Source organism: Drosophila ananassae, chromosome 3L (genome assembly GCF_017639315.1).
Source record: "Drosophila ananassae strain 14024-0371.13 chromosome 3L, ASM1763931v2, whole genome shotgun sequence".
NCBI lineage: Eukaryota > Metazoa > Arthropoda > Insecta > Diptera > Drosophilidae > Drosophila > Drosophila ananassae.
In genome coordinates this window covers 19,918,740-19,934,744 of record NC_057929.1, presented here as the reverse complement: position 1 = coordinate 19,934,744, position 16,005 = coordinate 19,918,740, and the positions used below count along the sequence as shown (strand labels likewise).

At 41.5% G+C, this 16,005-nt stretch overlaps 1 protein-coding gene across 4 annotated transcripts in view; it reads left to right on the top strand.

The window, feature by feature from the left end:
- Nucleotides 1-1,237, top strand: part of LOC26514407 (transcription-associated protein 1) — a 185,419-nt gene extending 184,182 nt beyond the window's left edge. For all 4 annotated transcript variants that reach the window (XM_044715309.1, XM_032455637.2, XM_032455638.2 and 1 more), the window contains one exon: nucleotides 592-1,237. In XM_044715309.1, the coding sequence (XP_044571244.1) occupies nucleotides 592-1,164 (573 nt within the window). In that variant the 3' untranslated portion in view covers nucleotides 1,165-1,237. The remainder of the gene's footprint in view (nucleotides 1-591) is intronic.
- Nucleotides 1,238-16,005: the final 14,768 nt, after the last annotated feature.

Sequence of the window (16,005 nt, the reverse complement as noted above, 5' to 3'; positions counted from 1 at the left end):
GTTTCTGACCAAGATATTGGCAGTGGCTAGCAGCATCAAATCATCAAAACGATCCTTGGCTACAAGAGAATAGATCAATCTCCTGATTGATCGAAAATGCTATAATTTTGTTGTTTTTTAAGTTAGGAAAGTGAAGGAAATGGTCTGAGAAAGATAAAATCACTAAATAATATAAATATAGTATATATAGTATTTTATAATATTATAATATATGTATATATAGTATAATATATAGTATTTTATTATATTTCTGAGTACACCTAACTAATGCACAGTACTATTGTACTAGAAATGAATGAATTCATGCAGATGTCTAAATTTAATCTATAGTTCTCACTGAAGATATTACGCTTTGGAACTTGAAGGCCATAAATATTGTACCGCTATCAATCGTGCTCGAAAGCTCCAGTCACAATATATATTTATAGATTAAATTTATCCCCAAATCAGAGGCCGCTCAGAAAGTGCATTTAATCATTTTGGACGCAGAAGCTCTTACGATGCTCCTTTATATGTAATTCTTTCGATTCTCTTTCGATTTCAGATCTCCTATATGTAATAATAATTAACTTTTTTTTTATTTATTTTTAGCTTACGCTGCAATTGGCCTTGGCTTATCTTTGTGAGCATGCGCTAAATTTAACACGCCTTAACACCGATATGATTTACCTTCACCAGGATTCCGGACTTATGAATGTTTCCTATTTTAAGTTTGATGTAAATGATGATAAAGGTCAGCTTAATCAACGTCGCCCCGTACCGTTTCGTCTGACCCCAAATATTGATGAATTTATTACACCTATTGGAATAACGGGGCCCCTATCTGCAGCAATTGTAGCTACAGCGCGATGTTTTATTCAACCAAATTATAAGCTTTGTTCTATACTACAAACTATTTTAAGAGATGAATTTATAGCCTTGCAGAAAAAAGGATTGAGAGAACCTAAGTTGGCAGATGGAATAGAAGACCGCTACTGTGAAGCAAATTCTATGGACCGAACTGTAAACGTAGTTAATTCTGCCGTGGATATAATAATGGCACGATTCAATAAAATTTCATATTTTGATAGCATTGAAAATAAAAAAATATCAATGCTTATACAATCTGCAACAAACATCGATAATCTGTGTCGAATGGACCCGGCTTGGCATCCTTGGCTGTAATTAATATATACCTAAGTATGTCGTGTACATATATTAATAAAAAAAAATAAACAGTTTCAAAAGAAAAAATTAATTAACATAATTTATTAATTTATTTAAAAATTAGACCAGTTTTTAGTGTTTCTTTTAAATAATATTCGGTGCCACCTAGTGGCTAGACAGAAAATGGGTATGTTGTGCCAGCAGAGCTGGTTTCTTCTTTTTTCTTTGATGTTCAGTTTACATCTAGCCAAAGATTATACAATACATAGATCGGACATCAGGTCCCAAGACGGTCCGAATTTTCTGTGGAGCTTGTTGATGAGATGGTTCGCAACGTGCAAACGAATATATTTTTAGAGCTTTTTTATATGTATGTAAAGAAAAATGTTTGCCTTTGTATGTACAGCTATGTTCATTAAAATAGCAGTGCAACCGAATCGAAAATATATAACTGTTTTATTGTAATTTTTCAAGTCTCTTCCTGAACTTTAAATATTTTTCTAATAAATTGAAAATAGAGATTGAGAAAACCCAAAAACGTAATTAGATTTAGTCATTTTTTGTCTTTTATTCATATATATTTGCACCAATTCATGAACTTTTTATTTTAATACGGGGACTGTGCTGGCCATACTCTACTACCATACATACTCGTCTCGTCTTGGCTAAACCATTTCTTGACCAGTTTTCATGTGTGTTAGGGATCATTGTCCTGCTGAAATATCTATTTTGAGGGCATATCCTCCGCAGAACAGGGCAGGATGACGTTTTTTTTATACATCTACATAAACGTGCTGGCCCATGATCCCATCGGACATATTTATGGGGCCCACACCGCAAGGCGAGAAGCACCAATCTTACTAAGATTGTACCTACCCTTAAGTGTACCCTTAAGTGTGTTTAGTGTTTAGTTTGGGTGTTATTCGGTGTTTGGAGATGTACTGACATATTATATTAAACCTATTTCGACAAATAACACTTGTTTGAACTCATCTGTCAACAGATATTTCGGCAGTGGTCAATCCAAGTGGATTGTGATTTTTGGCCGAACGACCTTATGTGTTCAATTATTGTGGCCAAGAGTGTAAAGATGCTGGTTCAATAAATTATTTTTGAAAGTTCAAATCCGTGCTGTATGAGAAATTTGTAATTTTATTTTTTTTTGAGAATTGACATACCGAGCGTTTTCAGGAGCTTTATTTAATGTTCTAAATATTGCCTTTATTAAAAACAAGCAAAGTCGATTTATAAGCATTAACACAATATTTAATTGTTTTGGGTTTATACAAATGATATATGTAAGTTAACTGAAGTTAACCGCGCAAAGGCAATGTCCGATTACTTAAGAGCTGGCTCTGGCCAAACTGCTGACACAGCGTCTGGCCGGATGCCCGTGCATATCCGGCGAAAACTGCATATTTGCGTGGCCGCTATGAAATATATTTTTTTAGCTTTAAGTTTCAGTTTATGTTTGAGCTTCATACATTAAGGGGTTATATACAGTCAGGATTTTCAAAAAATCGATTTTTTTTTTTTGCATTTTCTTAAAGAATATATATTTCTCTGTTGTGAAAAAAATTTTTATGAAGATTCGAGAAATATTTCCCAAGTTACAGACAAAACTAGAAAAAATTTTTAACTCAATGTAAACTGTTTGTGAAACTTTAAAATCGTTTTTCTCAAAACTATGTTTCTCAAATCGGTGAACACGATTTCTCGAAAACCACTGAACCGATTTAGCTCTAATTTTCACACAAAATTAATAACTACTTTTTGCTGTCTTTAATCGAAGATCTTTTAAATAAAATTAAAATTATAATTTAAATCAACATTTGAAGTCGATTTTTTTTCCATAAAAATGACCTTTTTTTTGGGAAGCTGCCATTTTGTCAAAAAGTGATATTTTTTTAATTCCTTCGATTAAGGACTACATTTTTTAATATACTAAAAGAATCTTTTTGAATTTTTGATTTGAGATGATTCTGCAAATAGTTATTATGTTCACCGCGAGACACTTTTTTTTCGAAGACCATTGGGAGATAAGCTGCAGAGGCCAAAGGAAATAATATTTTTACAGATATAATATATTTTTTTAAACTTTAAAATATGTAAAATAACATAGAAAAAATTCAACTTTAATAAATAAATATTTCCTTGAAAAAAAAAAATACCCAAAAACTGCATTTTTTTGACCGCCTGACTGTATATAACCCCTTAAAGAACTCTTATATCAAAACTCCGGCACAAGCCGTAAAAGTCAATTCATTTGTAAAATTGGTTACTTAGCCTCAAGGGCAGTAACAACGGAGTTAGTAACCATAATTTCCAGCAAGAAGGATGAACATCTAGGCAACCGCCAGGGACAACCACATTACCCGTACTTGAGGACATCGTCATCAGCAACGGGCCAATAACTACTACTACTACCTAACTTAATTAACTGGCGCCCATCGTTAAATCATGTAAGTGATCACTTTCACCCATAAATCCTTCACGTCTGCATTAGTTTTTTTAAATAAAAAACTGCCAGCTAAAAAACTGCAGCCCCTTTAACTTGTTTTACATTAGTTAATTTCCATTAATTGGCTGACGGTTTAGCATTGTATTTTTATATAATTTTTTTATAAACCATTTTCTGGGACATATGTATTTACTTCCCAATATTGTTTGCATTTTTTTTTTTTTCTGTATGAATAAATACACATTTTTTTAAAACAACACAAAGTTGCAGAATACGAAAGAGTCACTAACTCAAAAATTTAATTTCCAATCCAAAATAATTCATATAATTGGATGCATTTAATTCAGCTTTTATATGTCTCTTTTGTTACACAAGAATTCTTTGTATTAGCTGCGCAGTGTTGGTTATTTATTTTTCTTTTCCGTTTTGTTTCCCCACTTCATTTTCGGGAATACGATACGGTCGCGCATGCAGTGTGTTGCACTTTATTTTTATTTTTCTTTGTTATGACAAACGCAGGAGGCTGAGTTTCCCAGTCGGACTTTTCGGTGCTAGCAGCGTTTCGGTGCATTCCGGCAGGCATCTTTCGTACCTTGTTCTCACCCACCCCGAGTTGAGAGAGGAAATTTGTTCTCTCAACATAGATTTTGCTCTCAAAAAACTGGACTTAGAAAATTTTCGTCTCGCTTGGGACTTAGAAAAATTTATGCGTGGGACTTTTAACTTAGAAAAAATTATTTCATGAAAAATTTAACGTATATTATTTAAGTTTACCAATTTATGTTCCATAATAATTTTATTGAAGTACAAAATTTAAACATAGCTCAATATTTAATGAAAAATATTATTCATATAAGGAATTTATTTTTTACATTAACTGAGGGCAGTGTGCGTTTTGTGCAGCGTTTTTATGCTAAATCAACCCAAATCGAAACGGTCACATAGGGTTGTTCATAGTGAGTCGCATTGGTTTATTATTGTGAAATGGTAAGTTTACTGCTCTGTTCATTCAATTATTCCTATTTTATTGTGTTGATAATGATGAATAAACGTTATTTTATTAAACAAATATTTTCAGTTCTGGCTTTACTAGAAATTTGGACGTCTCAATATCTTTATTTGTAAGAATCTTAAATAATTAGTTTTTCTTTTTAATTTATTTTCAGCTTTTTGTTATTTCTTTTTATATCTTTTCAGTTTTATGTATTAAGATTAATAAATAATAAAAATAATGAATAATAAATAAATATGACAAACAACGCATTTCGAATTTAGTAAAAATCAATGGGCATGGTTGGGAAAAACAAAAAGAAAAACCAAAAGCAAGGGAAATTTTTTTTCAACCAGAATTTCCCTGGGTGAGATTTCACGCCGATCTCCCCTAGCCGGTAAGCTTGCGGGTAGGGAAGACCCGCCTTCTTTTTCCGATCGCCAAGCATATTGATACTCGCTCCGCTGGGTGAGAAAATCGGCCACGCCAATGTAAATCGGAATGATGGTTTTCCGCAGATGGGAGTGCGCCGCGCACTCCATTTCCTACCGCGGGATGCGCGTTTGGCGAGCGCCAGGCACGACTGGGTGCGCAGTCGCGGGCCACTTCGTTCCCCGCTTTCTCTTATAACAATCGAGCGCAGCCGTGGAGGCCCGCCCGGGACCGTTACGTTCCACGGTGATTCCTCCTTCTCCTTCTTTCGTGCGCGACGCTGTGCTGGTTCCTCTGCCCCCGCTGCTGCCCCCGCATGCCGTCCGTGCTCGACGCCTTTCTTCTCTTCCGTTCTTTCTAAACACCGACGCGCTGGCCCATCCGACGCCGCCGTGCTAGCTTGCCTGTTCCGCCCCCGCTGCTGCCCCTCTTGCCACCTGTCTTGGCGTGTGGGAGATCTAATCTCCTCACACTTCCCCCTTCTTCGGGAACGACATGTCCGTCTGTCTGTTTCTACGCAAACTAGTCTCTCAGTTATAGAGCTACCGAGTTGAAACTTTGAGTTGAACTGAAACTGAGTTGAATCCTTCTTTCCTTTGCAGGCAGTATATAAGTCGGAACGGCCGGGATGGGTCGACTATAACCTATAGCTGCCATATAACTGATTGACCGGAAATGCGATAACTTTGGTGTTTTTTAAGTTAGAGGGTTGGTACTTTCCATGTTATGTTTGACCAAAATATCTTATGTACAAAATTTCATAAGGATCGGCCGACTATATCCTATAGCTGTCATAGAACGATCGAAATTGGCCTAACTTTGGTGTTTTTTAAGTAAGAAATTACCATATTTCAATATATGGTAAAATTTGATCGATTTCTTCTCTTAGGTGTACCGCGGAAACTGTGGGTGATAGAACCTATCTTTGTTCTGGACTTTGATTCAGGGGAGCTTAAAGGTTATGGAGCAGGTAAAATTATGCGTGGAGATTTTTTGCTGTTGGCCTGTGTTATTGGTAAAAAGAAATTTTGGCGAATAATAAATTTTTACCACTTTTATAACACTTTGAACTCAGAGGTGACAAACAAACACATTATAACAAACATATAGTCTATGATATAGAAGATGATATAGAGTTAAAAAGCAGTTTATATTTAGATATATATCGATATCGAGGCTAGTAAATAAATTATCTGTATAAAGTTCCAACCTTCCATCTTAGGTTAGGTTAAGGCAGCGATGTGATGACCTAAAAATCCCCACATCTACTTGAGCCGCTAGGGCTCCTTGTGTTACTGCAAAGGCCAGGGATACAACAAACTATCTTCCTTTCTACCCGGAGTGTGCGTGGTCCCAACCAGCTCTCCTGATGAAGGCTACCAGGTCGCGCGGAGAGATCTTTGTGAGATCGCTGAGGTCTGCCAGTTCAGCGGATGCAAAGAGCTTTAGTCTGCTACGCCCAAAAGTCGGGCAATGGCATAGGCTCCTACAGTAGTAGTTGTGAGGCACTGAAAGACTGGGTGTGCGTCTATTAGCAAGTGCCCGGTAATTGTCTTTATGGAGGTTACTCCATTTTTTAAAGTACCTAAGAAGGTGCCTGAAGTCTAGGGTGTCGCTGATTGTGACTGTCTGTGATTCAGACCTCTGCCATGCGCTGCGTCCTCCTAAATTTTTCTTTGCATATGGAGTTATCCAGGACAGGCCACCAGACTACCGCCGTGTATAACCACCTGACTATCTTAGGGGTCTTCCTCATTTTAGGCCTGCTCATTGGCCGCTTTATTTGCCCTATCTACGGTGTTGAGATTCTAGTCCAGCTTCCTGTCTAGAGTTATTCCTTTGTAAACAGAACGAGCTCTGTCTTGGACGGATTAACTCCGAGCCCGTTTTTATGAGCCCATGCTGAGAACATCGTCCACGTACGATAATTCGCATACAAAAATTATGCAGGCTCCACCTTCTAGGGACAGCAGTAGCCCAGTCGTGCCTGGCGCTCGCCAAACCCGCATCCCGCGGTAGGAAATGAAGTGCGCGGCGCACTCCCATCTGCGGAAAACCATCATTCCGATTTACATTGGCGTGGCCGCTTTTCTCACCCAGCGGAGCGAGTATCAATATGCTTGGCGATCGGAAAAAGAAGGTGGTTCTCCCCTACTCGCAAGCTTACCGGTTAGGGGAGATCGGCGCGAAATCTCACCCAGGGAAATTCTGGTTGAATAAAAAAGCAAAAAGCTTTGCTTTCGGTTTCTTTTTTTGTTTTTCCCAACCAGGCCCATTGCTATTTTTACTAAATTCGAAGTGCGTTGTTTGTCATATTTATTTATTATTTACTAATCTTAAGGGGGCAGGATGGTTTCAGAGGCTGAAAAATAGCAGATGCGATTTTTTTTTATGTCTGAGTAAATATATCAATTCAATTTTTTTACACGATTAATGGCTATATTTCGATGATGAACGAAACCATTTTGAAAAATATGCGATTTTTTGGCGCGGTTGTAAAGTCGCAGGTACCATTTTTACATAAAAATCCGCCCATTATTGCCCGTAAAAATGGTAAAAAAAAATTTTTTTTTTAAAAAGCGTTCGTTCATCCGCAAATATTTATTATATTAAAGATGTGTGCAAAATTTTATTAAGATCCGAGCATTACTTTTTGAGTTACGTTACGCACCGACTTGAAAAAGTTGTTTTGAGAAAAACGCATCTAAAGTTTTAAAAGCAATGGAAAGTATATGGAGAGAAAGAAACTAGAAAATCGGTATTTCAGCAAGTTTTAGTCCGATCGACATGAAACTTTCACAGGATATTCCTAAGATAATGTTCTATTATATAAAAAATTTCTGAAAAAAAATTTTTTTGAAGCCTCAAACCATCCTGCTCCCTTAATAAATAAAACTGAAAAGATAAAAAAAGAAATAACAAAAAGCTGAAAATAAATTAACAACAAAAACAAATTATTTAAGATTTTTACAAATAAAGATATTGAGACGTCCAAATTTCTAGTACAGCCAGAACTGAAAATATTTGTTTAATCAAATAACGTTTATTCATCATTATTAACATAATAAAATAGGAATAATTGAATGAACAGAGCAGTAAACTTACCATTTCACAATAATAAACCAATGCGACGCACTATGAACAACCCAATGTGACCGTTTCGATTTGGGTTGATTTAGCTTAAAAACGCTGCACAAAACGCACACTAATTACGCGGGATTATTTTTTTGCTGCCATCAGTTAAAGTAAAAAAAAAAATTTCCTTTATAAATAACATTTTTCATTAAATATTGAGCTATGTTTAAATATTTTACTTCAATAAAATTATTATAGAACATAAATTTGTAAACTTAAATAATATACGTTAAATTTTTCATGAAATAATTTTTACTAAGTTAAAAGTCCCACGCATAAATTTTTCTAAGTCCCAAGCGAGACGAAAGTCCAGTTTTTTGAGAGCAAAATCTATGTTGAGAGAACAAATTTCCTCTCTCAACTCGGGGTGGGTGAGAACAAGGTACGAAAGATGCCTGCCGGAATGCACCCAAATGCTGCTAGCACCGAAAAGTCCGACTGGGAAAGCAATAGTGCAGTTCGACGAGACCGCACACATAACTAAAACGACGGCTTAGCCCCCGCGGCCCCCTCACCATCCCAATTGCCTCTGTGGGCATGCAATTCGAGCATGAATTTATTTTTTTTTCGGACGGTTTTATACAAAGCTACAGCTCCACATGAGCAATCCCTTCCAACGATATAGAAGCGCAAGACAATTCTCCTGTGATTCCAAAAAGCGCAGACGCTAGAGCACTCATGCACGCGGAAATGGCTTTCAGCATGAAACAAATGACAGCCACTATACAGGCGGCCATTCAACATGCCGCGCAAGCGGAAGCTCCCAAAATCAAAGCATTTGAACCCATAGAAATTAGGGACAAGTGCCTTCAAATGCCTGAACGAATTTACGGGAGCACAGGACGCATACGTTTCCTGGCGGCAAGCGGCAGTAGCCGCATATTATATTTTTAGGAACTACGTAAATAGCTCGCGCCATTATCAGTCCGTTATCATTATTAGGAGTAAAATAAGAGGCCCTGCCGATGCCGTGCTATCCTCGTTTGGCCCTGTGCTGAATTTCAACTCGATTATAAATCGACTCGGCTTTGCGTACAGTGATAAGCGTCAGATTCACGTAATCGAGCAGGAGATGGGTACCCTCAGGCAGGGAAATATGACCCTCCTTCAATACTATGACGAGGTCGAGAAAAAACTGACCTTGCTCACCAACAAAGCCACCATGTCGTACGAAGCCTCGGCGGCAAAGGTTTTGTGTGACAAATTCCGGGACGACGCACTTCGAGTATTTATCTCGGGTCTCAAGCGCAGCCTTTCGGATGTCCTTTTTTCGGCAAAGCCGAAAGATATGCCTTCAGCCCTCGCTTTGGCACAAGAAGTAGAATCTAACCACGAGAGATACTCCTTCGCGGCTTCGTTTGCCAGAAGCCACGAGGACAAGGATAAAAAACACTATCCACTATGGAACTATGGAAGCACCCCCGAACCCATGGATGTTGATCCATCACTGTCCAGGATGCTTAAGCCATCCCAAGCCCCGGCATACCAAAACAGGAAACCGGCCGAGTCCGATCGATCGGGCCCATACAAAAGGCATAGGGTTAACCACGTCGTACAGGGCGCAGGCGAATCCGGGGTAAAATATACCGCCGCAGCTTTAGACGCGACTCAAGGAATTGACGTCATTAATTTTTTAGGGGAAAGTCCCTGCTACCCGTCATCAAACGAAGAGTAGCGGGGCTAGAAATGAAGCTTTTAATAAACACGGGCGCGTCAAAAAATTTCATCCGTCCATACGAAGGGTTGAAAGACGTTCGCCCCATAGATTCGCCGTTTTCGGTACATTCTATCCATGGTGTTTCCACAATCACAAAAAAATGCTTCGTATCCCTATTCAACTTGAAGGCTTCATCTTACCAGATTTGTCCTTCTTTGACGCCATCATCGGTCTTGACCTGTTAAAAAACAGACAGGGGCATCGCTTTGTCTTGCTTCCGGCCACCTCAAATGGGGCTCCGAAGTAGAAAAGCTAGAATTCCAAGCATGCCCCAACGTAAATTTTACTGAAGTGGACTGCTCCAGTGCACCACCTTCAGTCAGAAAAGCATTTTCAAAAATGCTAAGCGACAGGAAAAATGCCTTCGCGAACCCAAATAAGACATAACCTTACAACACGTCAGTGGTTGCCACCGTTAGGATCGCTACGCCATGCCAATTATCTCTATGATACTAGGGAATTTAGGCAAGGCCAAATACTACACAACGCTCGATTTGAAGTCTGGCTACCATCAAATTACACTGTGAAAAAACTTCCTTTCCCGTAAACGGGGGAAAATACGAGTTTCGCCGACTGCAATTCGGGTTGATGAATGTTGCCAGCATCTTCCAAAGAACCATCGACGACATACTGCAAGAGCAGATTGGCAAATTTTGCTATGTCTATGTCGATGATGTCATCGTTTTCTCAGAAGACGAAAACGCCCACATACGGAACGTAGACTGGGTTCTAAAGAGCTTGCACGACGCCAACATGAGAGTGTCAGCGCAGAAATCGGTCTTCTTAAAAAAAAGCGTTAACTTTTTGGGGTTTATAGTCACCAGCGAAGGGACTAGAACAGACCCAGAAAAGGTCCGGTCCATCAAGGAATTCCCGGAACCTAATAACGTATTTGAAGTAAGGTCATTCATGGGCCTGGCTAGCTACAAAGACATAAATGTCTACACTGACCACCAACCGCTGACCTACGCGGATTCTAATCCGAATACAAAAATTAAAAGATGCCAAGGTTCATTACATGCCTGGCAAAGACAACCTCGTTGTAGATGCCCTCTCGAGGCAGCAACTCAACGCTGTAGAAGAGGAAGAGGCATTTTCAAGCGCGGCCACAATTCACAGTGAGCTGTCTCTAACCCACACCATCCCATCCACGGACAAGCCTCTCAATTGCTTCCAAAACCAGATAACTCTGGAGGAAGCCCGCTTTTCATCAAAACGCAGCTTTGTTCTCTTTGGAAACAAGAGACTCCATAACATTGACTTCACTTGCGAGGAGTCATTGCTGGAAGAGCTCGCGGACGTAATAGTTCCTAAAGGCGTAAACGCCATTCATTGCGATTTTCCCACGCTAGCAATGATACAAGACAAATTGGTTCGTCAATTTCCTGCCAATTTTTGGCACTGCAAAAACCGAGTAACGGATATTTTTGCGACTGACGAGAGGCGGGAGATTCTCACTGTCGAGTACAACAGAGCTCACAGATCTGCCCAAGAAAACGTGAAGCAGGTACTCTCCGAGTACTACTTCCCGAAAATGACCGAAATGGCGAACGAAATAGTCGATTCTTGCAGGACTTGCGCCAAGGCTAAATACGACAGACATCCACAGAAACAGGAACTTGGCGAAACGCCAATTCCATCTCATGTAGGAGAAATGCTACACATAGACATCTTCTCCACGGATAAAAAGTATTTCCTTACGTGCATCGACAAATTCTCGAAATTTTCCGTCATCCACGGACCGACGGACAAGTGGAACGCTGCCACAGCCTAAAAACTCTCAACTTTGTATAAAGAAAAAACCGTTGAAGCGGACATGGGGACCACAGTCCTCATTAAGGGGAGGATGGTCCACAAAGACAACCTTAGGTTGGGTTATCCCTATACTATATATTAGGGTGTAATACTGGCAGTTTCACTTGCCAAAGTTAATGTTGTTAGCCCTAGCATCTTAGGGTTAGCATCTTAGGGCCTTCATGCAGACCTGAAAGGTGTGTGGATGGAAGAGCCCACCGAGACCACAATTAGGGATGTTTTGTCCGTATCGTCCGTTAAGATCTTACAATCCAATAACATCTTACACTTTATTATTAAGTTTTCAAAAATTAAGTCTGCCTGCAACAAGATCACCGTTTTCCCGGTGTCACATCACGACACCATACTCAGGCTGGAGGACAACGTTATTGCTGAATGCGACGGCAGTATCCACACGGTAGAAAACTGCTCTTTGAGAGCAGACAGCAACAAAATGTAGCCCTTTGTCGGCTGGTGCGAAGAAGATCATGCGCTCAAGAGCTCCACACTGGAGGCACGGCGCATTGCGAGATCCAGCAAAGCGATTTACACGCCATCACCTCGAGTGTGTGTGGATAATGGCACCTCTGCCCATGTAAGGGGCACGTATCTCGTCACCTTTGAAGAAGGTGCCATCGTCAATGAAACCCAATTGGTCAATCATGACATAGCCCATAAGAGGGCTCCAGGAGTGGCCAGCCCGAATTCCCTGAACGTCACTATGGAACGTAACGTTCTCAGTCTTCCTTACCTTCACCGGCTGACGGAACGTAACCTGAAACACATCAAGGAGTTAGGGGAGAAGATCAACCATCATTAAATATATCAGATGGTGTTGATTTGCATCGGCTTGGCCTATCGGCGGGTCACTCAGGCCCGAAGAACCGCGGCCCAACTAAAGGAATTGATCGCCCAAATAGGGTCGGCCGGGGGCGGCCTCATTCTTGAAGGGGGAGTAGTTAACTGAAGTTAACCGCGCAATGGCAATGTTCGATTACTTCAGAGCTCACTCTGGCCAAACTGCTGACACAGCGTCTGGCCGGATGCCCGTGCATATCCGGCGAACACTGCATATTTGCGTAGCTGCTATGAAATATATTTTGTTAGCTTTAAGTTTCAGTTTATGTTTGAGCTTCATACAATAAAGAGCTTGTTCAGTTACCGAGCGTTTTCGGGAGCTATATTCAACGTTCTAAATATTGGCTTTAGTTAAAACAAGCACAGTTCAATTTAGAGATATTTATTTGAAATGTTTTGGATTTGAACAAATGATATATGTATAGATGCGACTGCGAGGGGGTGAAGACCGAATTGGAATACAAACGCGGGAGCGCGGCTTAACGCCGCGAAGCAATCTGCGGAACGATCGAGAGAGCCCGGAGCCCGGAGAGCCCGGAGAGCGAGACAAACGCTAGTACATGACGTCAGATGCAGGTGGCTGATCGAATGCACGAGAGCGGGCGACGCGAACATAAGTATAAAGGAAATTCCAAACTTCTTTCCGGCGGCTGCTTGACCCGACATACTTCCCCCGTTGGAAGATGATCTTTCAACAACTTCATGAAGGGGCAGCAGGCACCATTTGTTGATTACCCGCCTTATAAATCCGGATGCCGTCCTCAGCAGCGCACCCGACACACTCTGTCGCCGTCGTCTTCATCCTCGATGCTACTGCAGCTGGGCGATGGCATCTCGGTAGCCATTTCGTTGCCAAAGTCCAAGAGCGGCTTCACATCCACACTGGCTAGCATATGACCTATCACACTAGCCACCACTGTGCAGATCCCGGCAAGACGCTTCTCCATGTGCTGCTCGAAGTGACGACGGTGCCTGTAATATTTTTCCTTCTCGCTGAGCACTTTGCGGAGGCGCTTATTCTTTGGCTCGGAAACAAACCTGCGATGAGACTCCACCTTCACCGGCTCCGTCTGAGGCTGGACGAGCAACTCTGACTGCTCAGCTGCCATGAGGACCTTACCATCGTCAGGGCCTCCGCCTCCTTAAACAATCCAACCAAGCCGAGTTTTTTGGATGGAGGGCAAACCAGGCGACAGATGAATTTGCCCCACGCAAAGCAGCTCTATAAATAATCCAGCTCCAATTAGCAAATCAACTGGCTGAGGCTGTTGAAAATGAGGATCCGCTAGCTCTACATTATCGGGAATTTTCCAAGAGCTGACGTCCAATGCAAAATTGGGCTGAAGGTCCGTGATGTTGGAGGCTACGAACGCAGTTAATTGCACAGAAAACCCATCTGTAGAGAACCCTGCGCCTCCTATACCGGATACAGTCACCGGAGTCCTTATCTTCCGCAGCTGCAGATGGTTCGCCATCCTTGAGGTGACTAGATGCACCTGCGAGCCAGAATTGAGCAGGGCTCGGCAGGGCAGTAGATCTCTGGAGCGGTTCCTAACCAGAATATTGGCAGTAGCTAGCTGCACCACTTCGCCAAACCGATCCTTAGCGACGAGAGAATTGACGGCGGCGGACGCTGAACCAGAAACAGCGACGCTAGATGTGGGAACCGCAGGAGAGGGGTTTTGGTCTTGAGCTGGCGAATTGCCACCAAAATGTAGCAGATTATGATGCCTGCATTGCAATGCCGTGATAGGTGCCCAGATCCAAGGCACTTACGGCATAAATCCAATCCAAAGCGACAAGCTTAAAAACCTTGGACAGGAGTTTATAACGTGAGAATGGCCATCACAGATCATGCATGCGGAAGAGTTTGTGATCACAAATGCAGAGTTACCTGGATGAAAGGGTCTACGTCGTCCTACCGCAAAGTTTGGTGCATGTGATGTCGTCGGCAAATCCATGCTCTCCAAAGTCCGGCATCTTTGCTCAAAAAAACTGGCGATGGACTCCAACGTTGGAATGGAATCCAAGGAAACCGAGTCGGCTTACATTTCCTTCCACTTAGACTGCGTGGCATCATCAACCTTCTGCAACAGCACTTGGATTATGATGGAACTGGCAATCTGCTTCGTCGTGCCCATGCTTGCCAGGGCTCGCATATGCGAATTAAATTTGTTCGAAAGCTCGCGCAGCCTCGTCGCCGATGCGGATTCTACGGCCCTCAGATTCATTATCTCATTAACATGAGCTTGAAAAAGGAGCCTGCGATTACTAAACTTTTTGTTTAGCAGCTCTAATGCGACGTCATAATTTTTGTCCGTGAGCTCCAACGATCGAACAGTCTCCAAGGCAGATTCACGAAGGCAGGACCGCAACCGTTGAAGCTTCTCGACCCGACAGATGAATGGGTTTGTGTCCACCATGGTCGAGAACAGTGACCGAAATTCAAGCCACTCCGCGTAACCTCCACTAAAAGTGGGAAGTGGCAGTGGCGGCAAAGCCTGAAAGGTTCTGCCAAACGATGCATCGAAATTGGTGGCAGAAGATGCGTTGATCAGCGACGAACTCGCCGGCAACAAACTGAAGCGCCTCATAAGCGCGTGCCTCCCTTGCCGCATCGTTGAAGATGACGCGCAGATCGTTCCTGAGTTCTGCAACATCCATCTCGAACAGCTCCTTGTGTGTGCTCTAAAAATCCGCAACGATTCCCTCCAATTCGCTGAGCCGCACATTTAACATCGCCTCCGGAAGCGTCTTCACTGATTTTAAAGAGGACGACAACCCTTAAAGATCCTCAAAAACGACAGCCGCCTTTGGCTCAGGAATACTTTCCTTCCCGGAGAGGCACAATCGAAAAACGGATATGTATGAGCGATTGTAGCACTCTGCAAACAGCGTATGTATGTATGCCAACAGATGCTAATATTTTTCGCACAAATCACAAACCGAATAATGTTTTTTAATTTGTTTATGTTTATATGTTTTAAGCCGCACAGCTCAAATTTTCAACGGAAAATAATTTAACAACTTATTTTCCTATGCACAATCACGTCGGGGTTCAACAAGTGTTCAGTTACCGAGAGTTTTCGGGAGCTATATTCAACGTTATAAATATTGGCTTTAGTAAAAACAAGCACAGTTCAATTTGGAGATATTCATACAATTTATTTGAAATTTTTTGTGTTTATACAAATGATACATGTATAGATGCGACTGCGAGGGGGTGAAGGCCGAATTAGAATACAACCGCGGAGCGATCTGCGGAGCGATCGAGAGAGCCCGGAAGAGAGCGAGACCAACGCTAGTGCATGACGGCAGATGCAGGTGGCCGATCGAATGCACGAGAGCGGGCGACACAAACATAAGTATAAAAGAATGTGACATCACGAACTCAATAAATTATTGCCGGCCAAACTTCTTTCCGGGGGCTGCTTGACCCGACAGAACTCTTATATCAAAACTCCGGCACAA